Genomic DNA, 17,627 nt, shown 5'->3' on the forward strand with positions numbered 1-17,627 from the left:
TGTACAGTATTCAACTCTTCAGTAATAATTTAAATACAATGCATATCATTATTTGCCTTCAAATTATTGCTGGGCATTCGTAATCTATATATATAATCTATATATATGAAACTCCATTTGTAATGTACTCAATTTTGACAGTGTAGTTAAGTCAATGATCGGAAGGAAGGAAGAGGGCGGGGTCGAATAGACTGCTGCTGGTGATTTTTATTTAACAAAAATAAACAAAATATAGCACTACCAGTGCTCAAAATGGCACACTTTGTATAAAACAATTCACAAGTCTTCTCCAGAGCAGGTAGAATCAACTTCACCAGGCAGTAGTCAGTCTCTCTCTCCTCTCCAGCTCATTCCCGGCCTTTTTATCTGGTTTCTCCATGCCAATCACTGGAACGAGAGACAGGTGTTCATCATTTGTAATTAACCCACTTACTCACTGCTTGTCTCCCAACTCTCTCTCCCGCGGCAGCCTAAAACACGCCCCAGTCGCCACAGACAGAAATTGTTTTACAATTTGTGTTACACTTGTGATATGGGGTTTTAAATAAGTTCATTTAGTTTTGGATGCATTTAAATATTTTATCCATATTGGTAAAGGTATTTTCTGTTTGTTTTTGAGTCTTTGTTCATCTTAATGTATTTTCAGTGCTGGGAGAGCTGACCAGATCAGATATGTGTCCTGTCAGACCTTCACATCCTCCTCCAGTCAGAACCACATCAGTCATCATGACACAGAAGCAGATCTGCAGCTCGATTCTCATCAACCAGAGCATGATGATCTGCAGAGAGTCAAAGACCAGCACAAAACCAACATGAAGAACAAGTATGAGAGCTTATTTGAGGGAGTCAAACTACAAGAGAATCAAACCCTTCTGAACAGGATTTACACACAGCTGTACATCATAGAGGGAGAGAGTGAAGGAGTGAATGAAGAACATGAAGTGCTACAGATGGAGAAAAGTTACAGGACACTCCAAGACACTCCAGTCAACTGCAATGACATCTTTAATCCTTTACCTGAACCAGGAGATGAGGAGAAGAGAAGAGAGAAGAAAGACACAATAAAGATTGTTCTTACTAAAGGCATCGCTGGAATTGGAAAAACCGTCTCTGTGCAGAAGTTCATTCTGGACTGGGCCGAGGGAAAAGCCAATCAGGATGTAGATTTCATGTTTGTGCTTCCATTTAGAGAACTGAACTTGATTAAAGATCATCAGTACAGTCTTTACAGACTTCTGATTGACTTTCATCCTGAACTTCAAGATCTGGACTCAAAGATTTATGATGAATGTAAAGTTGTGTTCATCTTTGACGGTCTGGATGAAAGTAGAATCACACTTTTGTTTTCAGATGTTCAGAAAGTTTCTGATGTGACTGAGACTTCATCAGTGGGTGAGTTGATGTCAAACCTCCTGAGAGGAGATCTGCTTCCCTCTGCTCTCATCTGGATCACCACCAGACCAGCAGCAGCCAATCAGATCCCCTCCAACTACATCAACCGTGTGACAGAGATTCAGGGATTCAATGACCCTCAGAAGGAGGAATATTTCAGGAAGAGAATCAGTGACGAGCATCAAGCCAACAGAATCATCTCACACATCAGAAGAGCAAGAAGCCTCCACATCATGTGTCACATCCCCGTCTTCTGCTGGATCTCATCCACTGTGCTTCAAAACATCCTGAAACAAGATCTCAGTGCAGAAATCCCTCAAACTCTGACTGAAATGTACATCTACTTCCTTATCATTCAAACAAATATGAGGAACCAGAAGTATGAAGAGAGAGATCCAGAGAACCTCCTGCAGGCGAACAGAGAAGTGATTGTGAAACTTGCTGAACTGGCTTTCAATCAGCTGATGAAGGGCAATGTGATGTTTTATGAGGAGGACCTGAGAGAGAGCGGCATAGACGTCACTGACGCCTCAGTGTATTCTGGGATTTGCACTGAGATCTTTAGGGAGGAATCTGTGATTTATCGCAGGAAGGTTTACAGCTTTGTACATCTGAGCTTTCAGGAGTTTTTTGCAGCACTGTATGTGTTTTTCTGCTATTTACACAAGAACAGTGAGGTTCTGAAGATGTTCCTGACAGGAAAGTCCAGAACTCAGTGTGAGAATATTCCTCTGGATGTGTTTCTGAAGGAAGCAATGAATAAAGCCTTAAAGAGTAAAAATGGACACCTGGATCTCTTCCTTCGGTTTCTTCATGGGATCTCGCTGGAGACCAATCAGAGACTCTTACAGGATGTATTGATTTACACAGAGAACAACCCAGAGGGCATCAAGAAAATAACCCAAAACCTCAAACGAGGTCAGAAAAACAATGTCAGTCCTGACAGATGGATAAATCTGTCACACTGCTTGATTGAGATGAAGGATAACTCAGTTGTTGAAAAAATGCAGTCGTTTTTAAATTCTGGAAATATAAGTAAAAGTCTTACTCTTGCACAATGCTCAACTTTGGCAAACATAATCCTGATGTCAGAGGAGGCACTGGATGAGTTTGATCTTAAAAAATTCACCACCAAATCAAAAGATGGGAGATGGAGACTGTTACCTGCTGTGAGGAACTGCAGAAAAGCTGTGTAAGTGTGAAAATACAAACATGCAGTAGATACAATTGATGGTGGTGAATATGATATTCTGGGTTTGTTTGCAAGCATACAATGTGAATTATTGCAGTTAAGTGCTGTTTTTTATTCTTTACCTAGTAAATACAAAAAATATATTTTATTAAAAATATATATTTTAAAAAGGTTTTTAAAAAATGTGCACACTTTGTAAACATAACCAATGGTTATGTGGGTAAAACTAATACTATTGTAAGGCAGCTGTTAATGTGAATAAATTAATTAATAAAAAAATATTTTATTACAGAATGGGGGAGCACAATATTTTTGGCATATAATTTATGCAGATAAAGGTCCAATATAAATATTTTGCTGCTGTGTTTTGTAAGGAAGATGAAGCAATCAATCAATTTGCTGACTAAAATGCAGAGATGCTTTTTTTGCTTTACCTTCCTGCTTTGTAAGTACTAGACTATTGTCAGTTTTGTTCAGCAAAACTCAGTGGTTTCGTTTTTACAGTTTAAGTTGCTACAGTATGATCTTGTTTTTGAACTGATTTAGTTGGTATTCCTAAATCGGACAATAAGGTCGTCCAATAGCCAGACGACTTTCAGTCCTTCCTCTCCAGCAACATGCCACTCATGAAACGTTCACATTAATCAATAATTAACAATGATCTAAAAATCAAATCAGTTCCCAAAAGGACAAAACTAAGTCCCAATTTTTTCTAATTTGAAAAGCTGTTTCACTCTGGTGTGTCACAATAGGGAAGACAATAACAATTTCTGGTTTATGCAGACTTTGAAGTTAAAATTACAGTGCTTTTGGGCATTCTGTGCATCTTGGCCAAGTCTGCTCTTTCATTCTTAAAGTTTTTCCAGCCTTTTCTTATGATTCTCTAAATATTTATTTCAGCTGAAGTGCTGAATTTCAGTGAACTTGCCAGTAAATATTTACATTTATTAAAAAAAAAATCTATCCAAATTAATCATTTAAAATATTTAAGTAAAACCCAGACTATGCAACTCCATAGAGAGCCAAAACAAGGGCACATTTGCACTGTCTGATGATATTATCTGAATCGTATAATCATATAATATTTATTGACACATAGGGTCTGCTACACAAGAAAATCTTACAGTCTTGCGATCTCATGGATACACCTGTTCATCAAAACCTCCTCCCTGTTTTCAGATTAACAGGCTGTGATCTCACTGATCAACACTGTGAAATTGTGGCTTCAGTTTTCCAAACATCAAACTCCCTTAGAGAGCTGGACCTTAGTAACAATCATCTGCAGGATTCAGGAGTGGAGCTGCTCTCTGCTGGACTGAAGAGTCCAAACTGTCAACTCAACATACTGAGGTTTGGCTTTTTACACCAATTCAGATTTGAATTAAAATTAAGGTGAGATTATATATATTTGAGTTTTAAATGTGCAGCTAGCATATTGAAAGCTAACTATTAAAATACATGAATAAAACAGTATGATACTGTGGCCATAATTAAAAGGTTTGTGTAATTCTGTTGTATATGTGCAGCAGGATGTCTGTAGATGTATTGGCGAAAGCAAGTCAGGTCATGAAAGAACTCAACTTCACAAATCTTTACATTCATGACACCTTCTTATCGGAAACAATGACAATGTTCTCAGACATCAATTTCTATCTATACAGTATGTATGTATTGAATAATTTTTCATTACACTGTTTAGATTGTCCAGCTGTAATCTCAGTGATCAGTTCTGTGAGATTTTGGCTTCAACTCTACAATCATCAGACTCCTCCCTGAGAGAGCTGGACCTGAGTCACAATGACCTGCAGGATTTAGGAGTGGGCTACCTCTGTGCTGGACTGAGGAGTCCAAACTGTCAACTCAACATACTGAGGTTTGTGTTTCACTTTAGTTCAGATTGTAATATATATTAGGACTGGTAAGTGATTACATTTTTTTATCTAATTAATTGCATGATGTGCAATTAATAAATCGCACATTAATAAATTGCGCATCAAATTTGGAGAAATTACTCTGAAAAGAAAATTCAGAGTCACCCCCTCACTCGAACTATCCCGCCCCCTCGCTCAAGATGAGTGTGAAAATAGATTTTAATTATGAAATTTAATGGTTTATTTAAAAAATATAGTTGCCAAATGCATAAGCTTTCTAGCATTAATCTGATTTACTATAGCAACAATTTAGGACAGTCCGCTTTACAAAGTTGCATTTTAATTGTTACTCTGACACAATTCCTGCACAAACGATGCAACTAGGAAAGCAGTAGTATGAAATATTTTTTCTATGTTTAAAGAGCCACACAGATGGGAAATCAAAAATTACCTGTATTACAGTGTATGATGTAGCTGTCCATCAGTGCAAACAATGTGCAAAGTAATTAAACCAAAAAGTACAGGATTTATAAAGTTATTGGCTTCTAAAGTAAGGAGTCGACTCTGAATCGCTGAAACGAGTCATTATAGATTTAAAATCTTTTACCCATCTCTATGTACGTCACTAGAACACTTTGCATAATAATCTCCGCCTACCGTCTTGGGAGAAACAAAGCTCTGACCTGCCCCACCCCCCACACAGACACTCTGGTTGGTGTGAGAGCATCATGTCGAGGAGACTGTGTGTTTTTAATTGTAAAGGCAAGTTTGTTTATTTTTCACTGCCAAAGAATGAAGATCAGAAGAACCAATGGCTAAAATTCTTTTTTACCATAATACCAGAGCAGTACAACAAATCCCTTTTGTATGTGTGCTGTCTGCAGCCTTTGTCTGCGCTGATCTTCATTTACAAACACGTCATTAAAATGAAGTGTAACTCCATGAATACTCAACGAAGAGACATGAGAGAGATATCTATAGAAAGCTTGACATGTCTACTTTAAAACTAAACAAGTGCTGCCGAAAATATCACAGGTATTCTGTGATAAAGTAATCCATATGAAAACAACGCGATGTCCGTTTTTCAGGTCTCCCTTCATTATATCTAATGGGACCATGCTCCCGCTGTGAACGCGCTATTCAGTTTCAAAATGAAGCGCGCGGCTTGAAAACGCCCACACAGAAGAAAAAGTTAAAGTGTGGTTCAAGTTTTTTAATTACTTCGCGATGAGAGGAATAAGACATAATTCACCCCAAAAAGATGCTAACGCATTATTTACCGTGAAGTTGTATGCGGAACAACCAATCAAAACTGACTATGTCAGTTGACCAATCAGAACACAGTATGCTACCGAAAGGTGGGGTTTAAGGAAACTGAATCTTTTGAACAGCTTCATTTTAAAATGATATTTTGACAAAATGAAAATGTTTTTTTAACCTTGGATGGATTTAAACCTGTTGTACAGGATTTATAAACAGTGATAGGAAGATTAGAATTTTCATCTTACTGGCTCTTTAATAGATGGCTAGATGATCGTCAAGTCAAGTCACCTTTATTTATATAGTGCTTTAAACAAAATACATTGCGTCAAAGCAACTGAACAACATTCATTAGGAAAACAGCATGTCAATAATGCAAAATGATAGTTAAAGGCAGTTCATCATTGAATTCAGTGATGTCATCTCTGTTCAGTCAAATAGTGTCTGTGCATTTATTTGCAATGAAGTCAACGATATCGCTGTAGATGAAGTGACCCCAACTAAGCAAGTCAGAGGCGACAGCGGCAAGGAACCGAAACTCCATCAGTGACAGAATGGAGAAAAAAACCTTGGGAGAAACCAGGCTCAGTTGGGGGGCCAGTTCTCCTCTGACCAGGCGAAACCAGCAGTTCAATTCCAGGCTGCAGCAAAGTCAGATTGTGCAGAAGAATCATCTGTTTCCTGTGGTCTTGTCCTGGTGGTCCTCTGAGACAAGGTCTTTTAAGGGGATCTGTATCTGGGGCTCTAGTTGTCGTGGTCTCCGCTGTCTTTCAGGGCTGTAGAGGTCCTTTCTAGGTGTTGATCCACCATCTGGTCTGGATACGTACTGGATCCGGGTGACTGCAGTGACCCTCTGATCTGGATACAGACTGGATCTGGTGGCTACGGTGACCTCGGAATAAGAGAGAAACAGACAAATATTAGCATGGATGCCATTCTTCTAATGATGTAGCAAGTACATAGGGTGTTATGGGAAGTGTTTCCGGATCTGATTTATCTAATTAATGCAGCCTAAAAACCCTTTAACGCATTTGGATATTAAAAGCATATTAGTATGTTATGTGTAAGCCAGGTTAAAGAGATGGGTCTTTAATCTAGATTTAAACTGCAAGAGTGTGTCTGCCTCCCGAAAAATGTTAGGTAAGTTATTCCAGAGTTTAGGTGCCAAATAGGAAAAGGTTCTGCCACCCGCAGTTGATTTTGATATTCTAGGTATTATCTAATTGCCTGAGTTTTGAGAACGTAGCGGACGTAGAGGAGTATAATGTAAAAGGAGCTCATTCAAATACTGAGGTGCTAAACCATTCAGGGCTTTATAAGTAATAAGCAATATTTTAAAATCTATACGATGTTTGATAGGGAGCCAGTGCAGTGTTGACAGGACCTGGCTAATATGGTCATACTTCCTGGTTCTAGTAAGAACTCTTGCTGCTGCATTTTGGACTAGCTGTAGTTTGTTTACTAACCGTGCAGAACAACCACCCAATAAAGCATTAAAATAATCTAACCTTGAGGTCATAAATACATGGATTAGCATTTCTGCATTTGACATTGAGAGCATAGGCCGTAATTTAGGTATATTTTTGAGATGGAAAAATGCAGTTTTACAAATGCTAGAAACGTGGCTTTATAAGGAAAGATTGCGATCAAATAGCACACCTAGGTTCCTAACTGATGACGAAGAAGTGACAGAGCAGCCATCAAGTCTTAGACAGTGTTCTAGGTTATTACAAGCAGAGTTTTTAGGTTCAATAATTAACACCTCAGTTTTTTCTGAATTTAGCAGTAAGAAATTACTCGTCATCCAGTTTTTTATATTGACTATGCATTCCATTAGTTTTTCAAATTGGTGTGTTTCACCAGGCCGCAAAGAAATATAGAGCTGAGTATCATCAGCATATCATTGAAAGCTTACACCATGTTTCCTGATGATATCTCCCAAGGGTAACATTCAAACCGTGAAGAGTAGCAGCCCTAGTACTGAGCCCTGAGGTACTCCATACTGCACTCGTGATCGATATGATACATCTTCATTCACTGCTACGAACTGATGGGGGTCATATAAGTACAATTTAAACCATGCTAATGAACTTCCATTAATGCCAACAAAGTCTTCAAGTCTATGCAAAAGAATGTCATGGTCATTTGTGTCAAACACAGCACTAAGATCCAATAAAACTAATAGAGAGATACACCCACGATCAGATGATAAGAGCAGATCATTTGTAACTCTAAGGAGAGCAGTCTCAGTACTATGATACGGTCTAAATCCTGACTGGAAATCCTCACATATACCATTTTTCTCTTAGAAGGAATATAATTGTAAGGATACCACCTTTTCTAGTATCTTGGACAGAAAAGGGAGATTCGAGATTGGTCTATAACGGCTATGACGGCTGAATGGTTGCAATTTTATCTCTAATAGTATCGATTTTAGAAGTAAAGTAGTTCATAAAGTAATTACTGCTGTGGTGTTGGGAAATGTCAACACTTGTTGAGGCTTTATTTTTCGTTCATTTAGCCACTGTATTGAATAAATACCTGGGGTTATGTTTTTGTTTTGTTTTTTCTAAAAGAGAAGAAAAGTAATCAAATCTAGCAGTTTTTAATGCTTTTCTATAGGATAGGTTACTTTCCCACCAAGCAATACAAAATACCTCTAGTTTTTTTTCCTCCAGCTGCGCTCCATTTTTTCCGGCTGCTCTCTTTAGGGTGCGAGTATGCTCATTATACCATGGTGTCAAACTGTTTTCCTTAACCTTCCTTAAGCGTAAAGGAGCAACTGTATTTAAAGTGCTAGAAAAGAGAGAGTCCATAGTTTCTGTTACATCATCAAGTTGTTCTGAGGTTTTGAATATGCTAAGGAATTTGGATACATCAGGAAGATAACTTAAAAAGCAATCTTTTGTGGTAGAAGTGATGGTTCTTCCATACTTGTAAAAAGAAGTAGAATTTACAATTTTGGCTATATGAAGTTTGCACAGAACTAAATAATAATTTGAGATATCATCACTTAACAACATCAATTCCATATGACAGTATTAAATCTAAAGTATGATTTCGACAATGAGTAGGTCCTGAAATGTGTTGTCTAACCCCAATAGAGTTCAGAATGTCTATAAATGCTGATCCCAATGCATCTTTTTCATTATCAACATGGATGTTAAAATCACCAACTATTAAAACTTTATCTGCAGCCAGAACTAACTCCGATGTAAAATCACCAAACTCTTTAATAAAGTCTGCATGGTGCCCTGGTGGCCTGTATACAGTAGCCAGTACAAACATAACAGTTGATTTAACATTAACATTTGTTTCTCTGGATAATGTTCAATGAAGCACCATTACTTCAAACGAGTTATACTTGAAGCCTGCCCTCTGATAAATCCTGAAAACGTTGTTATAAATTGAAGCAACACCTCCCCCTTTGCCTTTTAGACGCGGCTCATGTTTATAACAGTAATCTTGGGGGGTGGACTCATTTAAAATAATGTAATCATCAGGTTTTAGCCAGGTTTCTGTCAAACAGAGCACATCTATATTATGATTAGTGATCATATTATTTAGAAAAAGTGTTTTCGTAGAAAGTGATCTGATATAAAATAAACCAAGCTTTATCATTTGTTTATCCATATTGCATCTGTTTTTTATTTGTTGAAATTCAATTAAATTGTTAATCTTAACTTGGTTTGGAAGTTTTTTTGTATTTTCTAGTTCGGGGATCAGACACAGTCTCTATAGTGTGATATCTAGGTGGAAGAGTCTCTATGTGCTGAGAATTAGCTGACCTCTGTGACGTGAGGCAGCTAGCAGACGGTCGGTTTAGCCAGACTGTCTGCTTCCTGACCTGGGCCCCAGTTAGTCACGTATAAACACTAAGACTATTTGCCATATTTCTAGAGAGAAGAGTGGTGCCACCTCAGGAGGGATGAAGACCATCTCTTTTCAACAGGTCAGGTCTGCCCCAAAAGCTCTTCCAATTGTCTATGAAACCTATGTTATTCTGTGGGCACCACTTAAACATCCAGCCATTGAGTGATGACAATCTGCTATGCATCTTGTCACCACGGTAAGCTGGCAGGGGACCAGAGCATATTACAGTGTCTGACATCGTGCTTGCAAGTTCACACACCTCTTTAAAGTTATTTTTAGTGATCTCCAACTGGCGAAGTCGAACATCATTAGTGCCAGCATGAATAACAATCTTACTGTATTTACGTTTCACATTAGCCAGCACTTTTAAATTTGCCAAGATGAAAGGCGCTCTGGCTCCCGGTAAACATTTGACTATGGTGGCTGGTGTCTCTATATTCACGTTCCATACAATAGAATCACCAATAACTAGAGCACTTTCATCAGGTTTCTCTGTTGGTGCATCACTGAGTGGGGAGAACCTGTTTAATGTTTTGATCGGAACAGAAGAGCGGTGTTTTGACGCTGCCTCACTGTCACCCAGTTGCCCTGCTGCAGGGGCTCTTCCGGAACTGGACAATGTACAGGAATCCCTGAGCTAGACGCATCCAAAGTCGTATCTAGAGCCCTAACATTCTTACTGTCCTCAATTAACCCTTTCGAGTCGATTAACGCATATATGCGTTTTGAGTCATTTTCTCCTGATAACCCCGAAAATAACTTAAATTACACTCTCAGTTTTAATCGTACAGATAAGAGCAATACATCAATCGAATCTGTAAAGGGTCTAGTTTTTTTGGATACAGACATAATAACAAAAAAACTTTGTGCACTTATAAAATAAAGATAACAAACAAGGTGCGCTGTCTGCAGCCTTTGTCTCCGCTGATCGTCATGTACAAGCACGTCATTAAAATGAACTATTGAAAGCTTGACATGTCTACTTTTAAACTAAACAAGTGCTGCCGAAAACAAATATTCTGTGATAAAGTAATCCATATGAAAACAACGCAATGTCTTATTTTCACGTCTCTCTTCATTATATCTAATGTGACCACGCCCCCGCGCTTAACGCGCTATTCAGATTCAAACTGAAGCGCGCGGCTTGAATACGCCCACACAGAAGAAAAGCAGCAAGACTGTTCTTCAAGTTTTTATTTTATTTTACTGTTTGCTTCGCAATGAGAGGAATAAGACATAATTCACCCCAAAAAGATGTGATGTGGTTGAGGATTTGAGAAATGGATTTCCTCAGAAAAAAGAATGAAGCACTTTATTCAGCAGAGATCATAAACATGAGTAAGTCTCTTTTTATTTATTTATATTCTTGTACTAGTTTTCACATAACGTGTAAACATTTTACTAGTTACTTTTTCCAAATACTTTTTCCAAACTATAATTCCTGACTAAATGTATAACCAATGAAACATTATGAAGTTTTAATAACAATATACAATACTATACCATTCAAAAGCTTGATGTAAATAATATAAATGCAACACATAGAGATAACTCTAACAAATGTAAAAACAATGCAGTTAATTCAATTTATTCCCCCTAAAAAAACCTGAAAAATATTCTCAGCTCTTTTCAACATTAATAATGATAAAAAATAATAATGATGATAATAATAAATGTTTTTTTTTTTTTTTTGGTAGAAAATAAGATTGTTAAAAGGATTTCTGAAGGATTGTGTGACTGGAGTAAGGATGCCAAAAAAATTTGTTTGAAAGTCAGCTTTGATTGTTCCAAATAAAGTGTTTAACTGCTCCCCCAAGTGGATATTAAATTATGTTGTGGGATAATTAAATATATTCTTAATAAACTACAAACATAAAATTATATACTTTTATTTTGTTCTCACATTCTTTCTTGTAACTCCTCACTCACAGTGGCACAGCTGAATGGCTCATTATGCAGCTAATTATGCAGGGCTTTGTCTTCTCAGGTGTAAATCACAATGATATTCATGATAGTTGACGCCTACTCACATATGACTTTTACCAACAAAAAGTGTCTTAGAAAATGTAAATCAATATATGGGTTTCTTTGAGTGAGTAAACAAAATGATTTTCACATAATTTGGAAAGAAAAATTCTAGGCTACAAGCTCCAGTTCTCAACAATCCCGGGAACCAATGTTATGTATGTGTTTTATGGCCTTATTCAAGTGATTTAACATTTTTAGTTTTTCACTAACCATGCATAAAAAAATTTTTTCTCAAAAATACAATTATGTACATGCATGCATTTCACATATTATTATAGCCCAGTTTGTGCTGATTACAGTGATATTAGACTTTACCCATTTAGATATTTATAAGAAACTGAAAAAAGCACAAATATCAGGGCATGACAAAACTTCTCCAGGCCCCAAAAATACCCTTAGACTCCAGAGGGTTAAAGTTTGGATGCGTGTCTCTAATTCTGAAATCTTCTCTGTCAGCCTAACTATTTCCCTGCATTTATCACATGTGAATCCCTCATCTGCAACAGAGATGGATAAACTGTACATGTGGCAAGAGGTGCAAATAACAATAGCAGGAGAAGCCATTACTCACCGTGCTTGATGAAATATTCTTACTGCGGTTGTTTGATGAACTTGTGAAAAACTGGAGCGAGAGAGAGAGGAGAGGACAAAAGAAAACAGCAGTTCGAATGAAAAACTAATGACAAGCTAACGAGTGCTAACGCTTTGCAGGTGTACTGCACTCACGGATATAAAATAAAAGTGAACGATCAAAATTAATCTGATACGATTGATCGATAATATCAGAAATATGGTGTGAATTAAGTTATATTTATCACTTAAAAAAAACATAGAGTAATAGTAAGATAAATAAAAAAAAACCGCTACACGGAGCTACGATTAGCTACAGAAGGCCAACAGGAAGTAGAGAAAACACTGTCCCTGCAGATCGTAGTTTAATTATTTCGCTGTATTGTTATTGTTTGTTGCTTTTCAAGTTGTTCTAACTTAAAATGATGCGTCTGTTAAATGGGTCGCAATGGATGTTATTAGCCTATGTCAGGGAATCGATTGCAATGAGCATGTCTTTCATTGTAAAGCAGACACAATTAAGTATTTCTGGTTAGGCCTGTCACAATAACAAATTTTGCTGGACGATAAATTGTCCAAGAAATTATCACGATAAATGATAATATTGTCGTTCTAAGACCAGTTTCAACTAATATAATGATAATGGCATAATAACGCAGGTACACCTTTTCAAAGATCAATAAACTTTTATTTTATGGCAGAATCAGAGCAAGAAATACCAACATGTTGACTTTGTGTGGCTTAAACTTTATTAATTTTGTATGTTATATTATGTTTATATGCCAGTTAGGGATGCTCAAATTGACCATTTAACCGTTAACCGAAAGTAAACATTTTGACTGATCAAATTTACATATCCAGCCAGATATCTATCTGTGTGAACACTGTATTCTAATAGTTGTAATAATATCTGTCCGACAAATACGTGATTGGGACACATATGTTTTTTTTTTTCTTTTACTTTGTGCTATGTCATTGCCCCCTCAGCCGCCCCTCATCAGTGCATCGCTGGTGCTGGCTGTGCAACAGACTGAACTGTGTGTTCTGTGTGTTTGAAAAAATCCAATGCGACTATGGCCAATGGATCAATGCGCCAAATGGTTCACCCAATTCATTCAAAACGTGGATTAAGAAATGAAATGCTGCAATGGGTTGCTCAGGGATGAACAGTTCTGATTTGTCTTTATATTTTGGTTGGCAAAATTGAGCAAAACAGTCAACATTGTGTCTAAAATAACACTATTAACTTCTTAATGAACTGTTGTATAAATGAGTATCACATTTGCACTTCTTAACTATGTGATGTAAATATGAGACAACATTTCAAACAGGGGCATTTTGCCCCATATCTTGAATTTTAGGGATATTCTCTAGGCTCCATTATGCAGTAAGTTGTTGCTCTGCCTCATAAGTCATCAGTCGACTGTATGAAATGGCAGATGATCCACATAGGTCTGGGGCTGGGCAAGTGCATTAAATGCACTAATAATTTTAAGGCGTTATTTTTCTCCATAGTTAATCTTCTTTCTTGTGTTTTTGTATGTATATACTTTAAAGGTTGTTTTACATGTTTTCTAATTCATGAGTGTTTTATGGTCAAGATCTATTGAAAGACATTAATAAAAAAGAATGAGAAAATGATGATAATGTGGTGATTAATAAATAATCAGTTACTCCACACATGAAGTTATAATTTATTTCATACAATATTGGGATGTAACCTTTACATTCATGTATTATGCAGACACCTTCTTATCAGAAACAAGAGACAATGCATCAAATGCTCTCAAACATCAATTTCTAGCTATACATCATGTATGTAATTTAATTATTTCTCATTATACTCTTTAGATTGGCTGACTGCAAGCTCACTGATCAGTGCTGTGAAACTGTTGCTTCTGTTTTACAATCATCAAACTCCCTGAGAGAGCTGGACCTGAGTAACAATCATCTGCAGGATTCAGGAGTGGAGCTGCTCTCTGCTGGACTGAAGAGTTCAAACTGTCAACTCAACATACTGAGGTTTGGCTTTCACACTGAAGTTTTTATGAAAACAATTAAACAAAGGCATCAGTTAAGTATTAGAGAAAGTTTGTTAATACCCATTTGAGTGATTCTGAGAATGGAACACAGAATCATGATGAAATTCAAATTTGCTCTAAACATTTATGTTCAAAATTATTCAAACTCAAACTTTGTGCAGAATCTTTTATTCTCTAAAATGACCAATAAACGCTGTCCGTAAGTGCTTAGAAGCTTCTGTCACCTCTCTACTACAGTCTTGGCCCATTCATTGCCTGAAAAAAGCTTCCAGATCACTGATAATTTTTGGTTTTCTCATTCACCACTGCTTTCTTTAAAATCAACCTCTTATTTTTTGAATGAGAATTAAATTCTGGAGACCGAACAGGCCACTCAAGAACATTCCATGACTGATCCCTGAACCAAGCAGAAGTAGATTTGGATGTGTACTTTGGGATGACTGTCCTGCAGGAAAGTCTATTGATCATCAGCTGCAGTCTTTGCATCAAAGTCATCACAATTCTTGTCAAAATGGCCTGATACTTCAAAGGATCCATGATGTCCTTCATACAGTCATGATTTCCACTTACTGCTACAGTTAAGAAACCCCATAACAGGACTTATCCACATCCAAATTTGACGATGGAGATGGTGTTCTTCTGCTTATGAGCTTTGCCTTTTTTGCAGCAGACATACCGCTGATCCATAGGTCCAAAAAGTTCCAGTTTGGTCACATCACTCCATAAAACATTCCTCCAGAGCTCCACAGGTCTACACAAATTAATTTTATCAAGTTTAAGTCTTCCTTTTGTTCTTCTCAAGAGTGGTATTCATCAAGATGTCACAACATGTAGGCCATACTTGTCTAGTGTTCTTCTTACACGCTGGATTGAAAAGGTTTTCCTCCTTTTCGGGTCATCTTGCAAATCAAGCTCTGATGAAACATTTTATGATATTGCGCTTTTTCTTCAACACCCTCAAATGTTTTCTGGTACAACACACTTTAAGCTAAGGCTAAGAACTGTGTCTCTAGGAACTTTTAAAGTCTTCGAAATCTTCATATAGACTTAGCCTTTCTAAAGTAATACAATATTTATTCTCTTTAGCTTTTGTGAGATCTCTGTTACTCAACTTGAGCACATGCATGTTCTAACTGTATGTACAGTATGTGTAACAGCTCAAGCTAATTCTGTTTTTAATAGAGTTTCTAAAGGCTTAATTGTGTTTTGTTCCCCACCATGCTATTAAGTGATTTAAAAACAGCAATGTTGAATAGGGGTTGAATAATTATGACATAGCAGAAATATATATATATATATATATATAAGTCTTATTACTCAAAAAGTTTACATTATATATTGACTATCACTTTTAATATGCCAGTGAACTGTTACAGATGCAATTTTTATTTTGTCCTGGATCTTCAGAAAAGCTTGTATTTGTAAAGTACGGCAGTGTCTGAGGGGTTGAGTAATTTTTATTGCAACTGTGTGTGTGTGTACAGTATGTGTATGTATGTGTGTGTGTATATATATATATATATATATATATATATATATATATATATATAAAATATATATATATATAAAATATATATAAAATATATTAGTGGTGGGCCGTTATCGGCGTTAACGTGAGACTCTTATTGGGTGATTAAAAAAAATATCGCCGTTAATCTATTCTCAAAGTTGGTTTGGGAGCTGGGTCTATACTAAGCAAGCTATGATGACTTTCACCTTGATATTTTATATAACTGACTGGTTGAGGCAACCTAAAAAGATGTTCAGGACAGTTGACGGGCCACTGCTGCGCATAGTCACGAAAGCTTATTATATTTTTTTCACGTGTTATTAAGCCTTACCGCTTGTCGATTCAAACATTAAAGCATCCAAACACAAGAAGCTGAAAAGCTGAACAGAGTAGCTGTTACTCGCGCACTGTGTTCGGTGACGCAGAGAGAGAGAGAGCCGCGTATCACAGACAGTGACACTGAACCGAGCTCTCTTCTGCGAAGTTCTCCTCGAAATCCCTCCTGCACCTGAACTAACAAATACAAATCGGAGTTTGAATAAACAAAAAGATGCGAAAGAGCCCAATTCCGTATTTGCGGTGTTCTGTTGTTCAGGGCTCAAAACACTTGAACACCGAATTTGCTTATTTTTGCTCTTGTAGCGACAAATACATACAAAATATGTCAAAATATCCACCTTGGAAAGGATGTTCGAAAAAACTGTCAGTTATTTCTTAAGTGGAAGTAAACAGTTGAGGAAAAAAATGTGATGTGTATTATATTGGATGCGTTCATCGTCTCTTAAAGTGACCGTGCCTAATTTAGCTACTGGCTGCTGTAATGTTAATCCAAGAAAATGAAAATGAAAATCACTCACTGCTCTTGACTGAATTACTTTGTAGTTTTAACAGTCAAACCAAAAATCATTCAGACACCAGGTATAATTTTTGATCTGTATAGCAAAACTGTAATAATGTGAGAAATGTTGAAGGTGTCTGAATAAATGTAGGTTTGATTGTATATTTCATTTAAGACTATCCAGTGCTATTTTACATTTAATTATTTGGTTTCTGTACCTTGACACCTACAAACTTGAAAAAAAAAACTTAAACATTGTGTAAATAGCACAAATAAATAAAAATAAACAAACATACAAATTAAACAATTTCTGACCCCAGCTACGGCCCTGCTCACGCCTGTTTCACACATACTCCGTCTGCAGTGTGTGTGCAGTCCGTGTGCGTTACGTATGTTGTGCAGCACAGACTTAATGTGCTTTCACATATGACTCGTTTGCAGTTCGCTACACAGTACGTAAACGATCGCTGCACTGCTGCAGATGCAACGCTCCTGGAATCCGTTAAAATGGTATGCAAAAAAAATATGAAGTTCCGCAGAGACGTGGAGATCCTGAGCGGACGCTGCCTCCTCTGAACGGCCGCCGCCTCGGGGGCATCGCGAGCAGACACCACCACCTCAGGGGAACTGTGAGCAGATCCTGCTGCCCTGGGTGGATTGTGAGCAGCCATTGCCTCCCTCACCGACATCAGTGGAGGATCCTTCACGCTGCGTCTAAGCCCGAGATGCCCAGAGAATTACCCTAAGAACCTGGAAGTAGCCGGCACGACCTGAGGAGGTTCTGAGGTTCTCCAGACTGGGAGGGGGGCACCATCCAGCTGTTCCACCTCCCTCAAATTGATGATGTGGTCGACCATCTCCCAGTAGGACCACATATCCAGCACCCCCAGCTCCTCCCTGTTGACAGGCTCATCCAGGCCTGCTAGAAACAGGTGGATGAGGGTGCTTACCTCAAGCCAAAGCCCCTGGCCCGTATAGAAGAGATCTTCCGCATACAGCCCAAAGGGGCGATTGTCTTGTGGGCAGGGATGTGGCCCATTGGCCAGGGTCT

General features: G+C 37.6%; 1 protein-coding gene across 5 annotated transcripts in view; it reads left to right on the forward strand.

Moving 5' to 3' along the window:
• LOC127953340 (NACHT, LRR and PYD domains-containing protein 3-like) overlaps positions 1-17,627 on the forward strand; it is a 70,836-nt gene that overhangs the window by 15,967 nt on the left and 37,242 nt on the right. For 2 of the 5 annotated variants that reach the window (XM_052552504.1, XM_052552505.1), the window contains exons 4-7: positions 647-2,584; positions 3,764-3,934; positions 4,284-4,457; positions 14,038-14,208. In XM_052552504.1, the coding sequence (XP_052408464.1) occupies positions 647-2,584; positions 3,764-3,934; positions 4,284-4,457; positions 14,038-14,208 (2,454 nt within the window). The remainder of the gene's footprint in view (positions 1-646; positions 2,585-3,763; positions 3,935-4,283; positions 4,458-14,037; positions 14,209-17,627) is intronic. The other 3 variants (XM_052552506.1, XM_052552507.1, XM_052552508.1) reach the window with 3 other exon arrangements.

This window comes from Carassius gibelio, chromosome B3 (assembly GCF_023724105.1).
Source record: "Carassius gibelio isolate Cgi1373 ecotype wild population from Czech Republic chromosome B3, carGib1.2-hapl.c, whole genome shotgun sequence".
Lineage (NCBI taxonomy): Eukaryota > Metazoa > Chordata > Actinopteri > Cypriniformes > Cyprinidae > Carassius > Carassius gibelio.